Here is a 7019-nt window from a genome sequence, read left to right as displayed (position 1 = left end):
ATTATTTATCTATTTATATAATATTAACTATTAAACAAATCTTTTCATGTTCTTCTTTGTAATTTGACACATAAAAGCACTTTTTGAAAAGCTTGGCCAAACACAAACTGATTTTCTCCAAAAGTACTTTTTTGAAAAGCACTTTTGAAAAAAGCACTTCTCAAAATAAGCTGATTTTTCCAGCTTAGCCAAACAGGCTATTAGATGAAGAAGAAAATGCATATTTTCTGTAAAATTTTTGTTTTATATATTGACTATTCTTGATTATTGATTAAGTAATTTAATTTATTTTTATTTTTATTTTTATTCTTCGGGCCTCAAGCAGTGGCGGAGCCACATTGAACCAAGGGGTGTCAAGCGATACCCTTCGCCGAAAAATTACACTATATTGTCAGATAAATTTTTTTATTTTATATATATTTACAATACGTTGACTCCCCTTGACTTTTCAATATATCTAATTTTTTATATTTTGATATCTCTTGATAAAGATTCTGGCTCCGCCACTGGCATCAAGGCCAGCCAGGCCAACCCTACTAAGGCTGCTAGCTAAGTGAGGTTGGGCTTAATAGCGCATGCTTAAAATGAGCTGAAAAGTCAGCCCAATCTTATCAAAGTAGGGGTATAGGTTGGGCCAGTCTTATGGGTCAAGCCCATTTGACGGCCTGTACAATCCGTTGAGGCCCGTTAACTTTTTATCTCATGGGATCCTTTCTCTAAGACCCAATATTTCAAAAAGCACTTAAGAGTAGCTTGGTGTTTAATTAAAGGACGAACAATTAACCCAAATAGCCGCCCACCCACCGGCTTAAACTAAAAATAGCCGGTTGAGGTATAATATTTGTGTAATTTATATATTATATGTGTATAATCATGTTAAATCAATGTATAATCTTTGTATATGGTTAGAGAAGATAAAAAGTGAATATGGCCGACTATTTATGTAAAAATCCCCTAAAGGATCTTGATATAAATAACCGGCTGGATTCATTATTTTATTTTATTTTTTTTGTAGCTGGTATATAATAATTATATATCACACACACACACACACACACACACACACACACACACACATATATATATATATATATATATATATATATATATATATATATATATATATATATATATATATATATATAGATCATATATATATACACACACACACACACACACACACACACACACACACACACATATATATATATATATATATATATATATATATATATATATATATATATATATATATATATATATATATATATATATATATATATATATTTTTAGTTTAAGTGGTTGGATAAGCGGCTAGTTAGGTTAATATTAAAACCATGAAGAGAAAAAAGACCTTTAAATACATGTACATAACCCAACTAACAGATCTTTTATTTACCTTATTGAGAATGAATAGTAAATCTTTGACTGGAACATTGTTACTGCCTCATATAGTGAAAAAGAAAATGATTCTACACTAGCATAATGAAGAACAAGATATAAATAAAAGTTTTCTGAATAATGTCATCTCTTGTCTGCACAAAATTCGTGCTACTATAAAACATTTGCATTATCCAATAAATTCTAGCCATCTTATTTTTGTTCCCAGGTGACTGATCCTGCCATAATATACTTCTACCTATTATAGCACCGAACATACATACGACGATCTTCATGCATGAATAGCCGAAAGGAAAGAAAGGGCGATATATGATAATGGGAAAGGGCACGGCATCAGGACGGGCGGAATGGACGAGCGAAAGGTGTCACGCCATAGAGTGGCTATTCCATTTTGTATGAACATTTGCTATTTGATAAATAAAACTAGTTTAATTGTTAATTTCTTATTAATAAGTACATACAGAAAGGATAGGCATCAAGCAATTTCCACTGTCTCATTTCATTAAGTTGAAGCAGAATAACAGGACAATGCATTGTGATACAGAATGCTTGACTTCTTAAAATGACACATGAATATTTACAAAATACATATAACACTTGAAAAACCACCAGACTCCCCCCATTAGAAGTACCATCAACTATTCACAACTTCTAATACTATTCCTATACTAGTTGATCCTACTACAACCAGTTAAATTACACTTAGCTGCTCTCAAAACCGAGCATGAAGTAGCTAAAACCTCGATGATCTTACAACCATGACTCTTCCAACAACCTAACATGGAAGAAAGAAAAGGGAGTTTAACGTCGTGCTATGTGAACACCCCTTTTTCTTTAGAGATGATATTTGGAGACTCAAGTCGAAGAGATGAAAAAAATGATTCAACTTAGAAAGCAATCGCCTCATTGTCTGCTGCACACGACAGAACTTTGTTTCCTGCACTCCATTTTTTCATATCTTGACTGGAAACAATGAATATCCTCCTCACCACATTGCAAAACTCTCTGCAGTTAAGTAATTGAGCAAATAGTATTAAGATATGGAAGTAGCAGACATCTTATATATTGGTTATATATCTGTCTTGAATTGGCGGAAAAGAGAACTTACAGCCATGGATGATCACCCATAAGCATCATATCTCCTTCATCATCTGTAAAAACCATCTCCCATTTATTTCGCGGGTGAAGTTCTCCTTGGATTTCAAACATCTCCTCGAGTTCCTTTATAAGCTCATTATATCCTTTCAGTGCGGTTAAATCCACTGCACGACCCACAGCTACCCCTTGCATTTGAACCTTCTCAAGTAATTCCCCACACAAATAAGTGTTTGAGTTTTAATAATATCTTTCAAGACAATAATAAATTTGTAATGCTACAATTTTCTGCCTTTTGATTTAATACCTTGGTGCGGCTCCGGGTGGAACAATTTTGCTTGCTTTGAACCTCTTTTAGGAGTAACTGCAACTGGCCTTGCTTTTGATCTTTGAAATCAATTGAAAGATCAGAGTTTTGATCTGAATCAAAAGCAGGCACTGTGTTTGGAGATGCTCTCTCGGCAAAGACATTAGAAATGTTGGCTGGTTTTGGTAGTGGTGCTTCGGTAGTGCTGATTAAGGTACTTTTCAAGTCAATACCAAATAATCTACAGGTTGTGATGGTATCACATTTTCTCTCATCGGTAGGACTAAGAATCGGCTGATTAGTCCCATTACTGAATTGCGAGGACAAAACGCTTGGAAAACCAGACCAAGCTGAAGCACTTTTAGTGTCTTCCGTCTCATCCACAAGCATACTTGAAGAAGTATGTAAATGAGGAAGCCGCCAACCACAAACACTGTCTGTATGAGACGTTAGCATGCAATTAGTACTGCTGTTGATGCCAGTGGTGTTAAATTGAGGCGAGTCAGTGGAAGGATTCCAAACCGCTGATGCAATTGAGGATGCAGGTTCTAGCAGCATAAAGGCAAACTAATTAAGAAAATGAAAATTAAATAAACCAACACAAGAAAAAAACCATGCTGTTGAGAATAACCTGAAATTTTGGCTTCACTATGTGGTCGATGCCTTTTATTCTTCCCTGCCATTGGCGGGACAAGTGGATTCGGAACTGAAACCACAAAAGGTTCTATTTCCCAAGGAGAAACTCTGTCGGGTCTTGAAATGGATGCCGGCTCGTCCCATTGAACCTGTAATGAAGGTAGAAAATGTTAATTACCTACTGAACCTAATGAATATTGCTGAACATAAACACTCAACCAACTATATTAACTATATCAACCTTCAAAGATCGCCATGTAGAATCTTTCCACTGTGAGGAAAGATCTTCAATCCCAACTATAGTGCCGGTAAATCTGAGAAATAATACAGGAATAGCTCAAGAAAAACCCGAAACAGGTCAGTACTAAGCAGTTGCCAAATAAACATCTAAGTCGAAGACTTGTTGACATTTATATCTCACTACCTTCTCTCAGGACTCTCTTCTCCTTCAAACTGCATCTTAAACCGCATGCCAACTGAATATCCATGTTTAACAGTCTCTAAGTATTTGTTGAGGCCAATGATAAACTGACTGGTTCTGAAATGTTTTGTCACAGCAGAAAAATTTAAAGAATATATGAAAGATTTAATATGTTCTCTGGCAATGAAAAGTGATCTCTACTTTGCACAAGGATGGTAAATTGAAAGGAAATATATGTGACAAACCTCGGCTTGTAGTAAACAACAAACAAGGTCTGGGTTGTAACAGGATGAGATGCTGTAGCTAGGACTCCTAGGTGCATGCTCTGACTTGATATCACCGATGATGGCATCGAGCTCTGCTGGCGAGCAAGCCGTCTAACACCAACTCGTAGTTCTCCATTCCCACCCCTAGAACCAACATATCCACAGAATATAATTATTATAAGCAAATCAACACTAACTGTTCTAGAGATATGTCATGCATCGGCGGAGGCAGAAGCCGAGCTACGGGTTCGGCCGACCAAGTAGAGTTTGCTCAAACAATGTATTTGTGTTAACAAATTCATTAAATATGTCCAAATATTAAATTTACAACCAAATCATTAGCACTTTAAGTCATCGTTCTAAAATCCAGAACCCATACGGTTAAAATCTTGGCTCTGCCTGTGATGTCATGCAAATTTATGCAATTGAATATCACTCGTAGAAACCACGACTAAAGAGAGATACCTCAAGAATACAAAAGAATCCCCAGCAACTAATCGCTTTGAAGAAACAAAGGTACTCCACCCTGTGGTAAGTAAATGTCTCCGAGGTTGGCCTGTTAATTATAACATCAAGAGTGAGTTTTTGATCCTTGCAACGAAATGTTGCAATCTCCTTGTTCCAGAAGAATTACCTCTAAATATATGTTTAAAGTGCCACTCGGTACCATGAAGGTCTTTCGCGATCAATTCTTGAGTTGGAGTCTGCTGGTTCATGTCCTAACAAAAGGTAACAGCAAGAGAGCTAATGCATCAATTTGTCAAAAGGAGACAAACCGTAGACTATATATGAAAAGATCAGTTAATATTTACCAGGGGTGGAAGACATTCATTAGCATGTTTCCTAAGAACAGAAAATCCGCCATGAGTGCTCGTATCCGATGCAGTCAAAACTTTGCAGAAGGAATGAACTTTAGGCCTCTGAGGCTCGGGCGGGCATGGATCTTGACTAGTCGGTTCGGCTTGCTAAATTCAGTTACAGCCAAACTGAGTTGAATACTACAACATACAACATAAATTTCCAAAGTATGAAAAGAGGTTCTTTTAACTTCTTACTTCAGCTGCTTCGGGCATCAAAGTAATTTGGGCATAGACCTCATCAGTATCTTGCTCAGCCTACAACAATTACGTCGAAAAATCACTCATCAAATTTGTTTCATCACCCAAAAAAAAAATTGCTTGAACCCCACAATTAATATGTCACTGTTTGGATGAAATACTACAATATAAGTAAATATACTGATAAAAAATACAGTAAAAGTAAATATCTTTAAATGTCAAAAAAAGGAAAGTGCAACATACCAGGAGCTGAGTGTGAATAACACGACAGAGGATCTTTGGTTTAAGATTGAATGATGGAATTCTCAGATTCAATTCCTGATTCATTGATGCTTCCAACTATCCAAACCAAAAATAAAAAAGGTGGGACAAAAAAGTAAAGACACAATTTTTACAATCCCCATAAATAGTAAAAACCCAAAATAGATACTCAAAAAGAGAAAAATCCAATAATTGACACCAAAATTAACTCCATAACTCCAAACCAAGAACTTAACTTTGAATCAAACATATAGACCTAAAATAGGAAAACCCAAAAATTATAATAAAAATAAAATTAAAAAAAAAAAAAAAAAAACTTACTTGCTCCATGTGACCTTGTGGGAAATAGTAAACTCTTTCTCCATATTTTGGTACATCCACTAATGGACCTGCACACAACTTCCATAACCCTTGGTACAGATCATCTTTACCTGAAACATTTCCACAAAAAAATAAAAAAAAAATGGTCCAAAATTCTCAAATTACAATTCAAACACTATAAAAAAAACAAAAGTAAAAATCAAACCTTTAACTGAAAAATTGGTCTGCTGCTGAGACTGATAACACCCATTATTCTCCATAATATAAGCAAAGAAAGCTAAACAAAATGAGACCCAAAATTCTGAATCAAGAAACTAACACAAAGAACATCCCAAAAAACTGGCTAAATTCACCACCCCTTTATAATACCACAGTTAAAGTGTTGTAAAGTCCTACTATATGTATAGTACTTGAGAAAAATAAATGCAAACAATAGTACTACTACTACTGCAACAGAGGAAGAAGAGGAGCAGGCAGCTAATAATTTTCTTTTTTGTGAATAAGGTGAAAAAATTGGGGGTGAGAGAGAGAAATTGAGAAAACGCCGTTACAGAGTACACAAAAAACAGCTTAATATATGGCTTGATTTGTTGCTTTCTATCGCCTATTGCAGAGAACGTGCTTGTCTCCTTTTTTCATCTGTGTAGTGTGAGGGAGCAGAGCCTTAGACAACGGGGGTGGTTGGTTGGTTTGTAACGCTTGCTTCGACTCACTTTTAACTATGGTTAGTTTCTAACTTTGTAATCAGATTATTATTATCATGGACTGTAATGTAATGAATACCACCTTTCCTTCTTAAATAGATTAGTTTTAACTTCTATTTAAAACTAATGTCTAGGATTTTAATTTGTACTAAAAATTTTAACTTCACAACAATTCATGATATTTTTATCGTGAAAATTAAATTGAAAAACTTTATTTCAGAATACATTAGTTTTTTCTTCTTTTTTATTTTTCACCGGGTATTCGGTTCTCACATTGGGATCCGATTAAATCCGAATTCGCGTCGAAAAATCTCATATTTGGGTAAAACGCTCTCTAACAAAGACGGCTTTATACTCAGGGACTCGAACTCGAGACCTCTATTTAAGGATGAAGGACTAATTATCACTCTATCATAACCTTTATTGATAGAATACACTAATTAATTTCTAAATAACAGCTCTTTAAAATGGCTAACTAATGTAATTTTTACATGTTTTTTCTCATAACAAGCCTTAAGGTCATAAGAATTAATCGGAATGTAGTTACCT

At 35.0% G+C, this 7019-nt stretch overlaps 1 protein-coding gene across 1 annotated transcript; it reads right to left on the bottom strand.

Moving 5' to 3' along the window:
* Positions 1–1870: 1870 nt before the first annotated feature.
* Positions 1871–6541, bottom strand: LOC107799406 (auxin response factor 9). Its single transcript, XM_016622514.2, has 14 exons — positions 5972–6541; positions 5767–5876; positions 5428–5523; positions 5182–5241; positions 4939–5091; positions 4761–4845; positions 4592–4682; positions 4106–4270; positions 3864–3977; positions 3681–3753; positions 3435–3588; positions 2804–3351; positions 2510–2697; positions 1871–2406 (listed from the first exon to the last, which is right to left on the bottom strand). The coding sequence occupies exons 1-14, from the start codon at positions 6024–6026 to the stop codon at positions 2289–2291; spliced, it is 2010 nt and encodes a 669-aa protein (XP_016478000.2). The 5' UTR covers positions 6027–6541; the 3' UTR covers positions 1871–2288.
* Positions 6542–7019: the final 478 nt, after the last annotated feature.

The sequence above is a fragment of the Nicotiana tabacum genome, chromosome 23 (genome assembly GCF_000715075.1).
Source record: "Nicotiana tabacum cultivar K326 chromosome 23, ASM71507v2, whole genome shotgun sequence".
NCBI classification, from domain to species: Eukaryota; Viridiplantae; Streptophyta; class Magnoliopsida; order Solanales; family Solanaceae; genus Nicotiana; species Nicotiana tabacum.
Note: the sequence above shows the minus strand (reverse complement) of the source record. Positions and strands in the feature narration are given on the sequence as shown.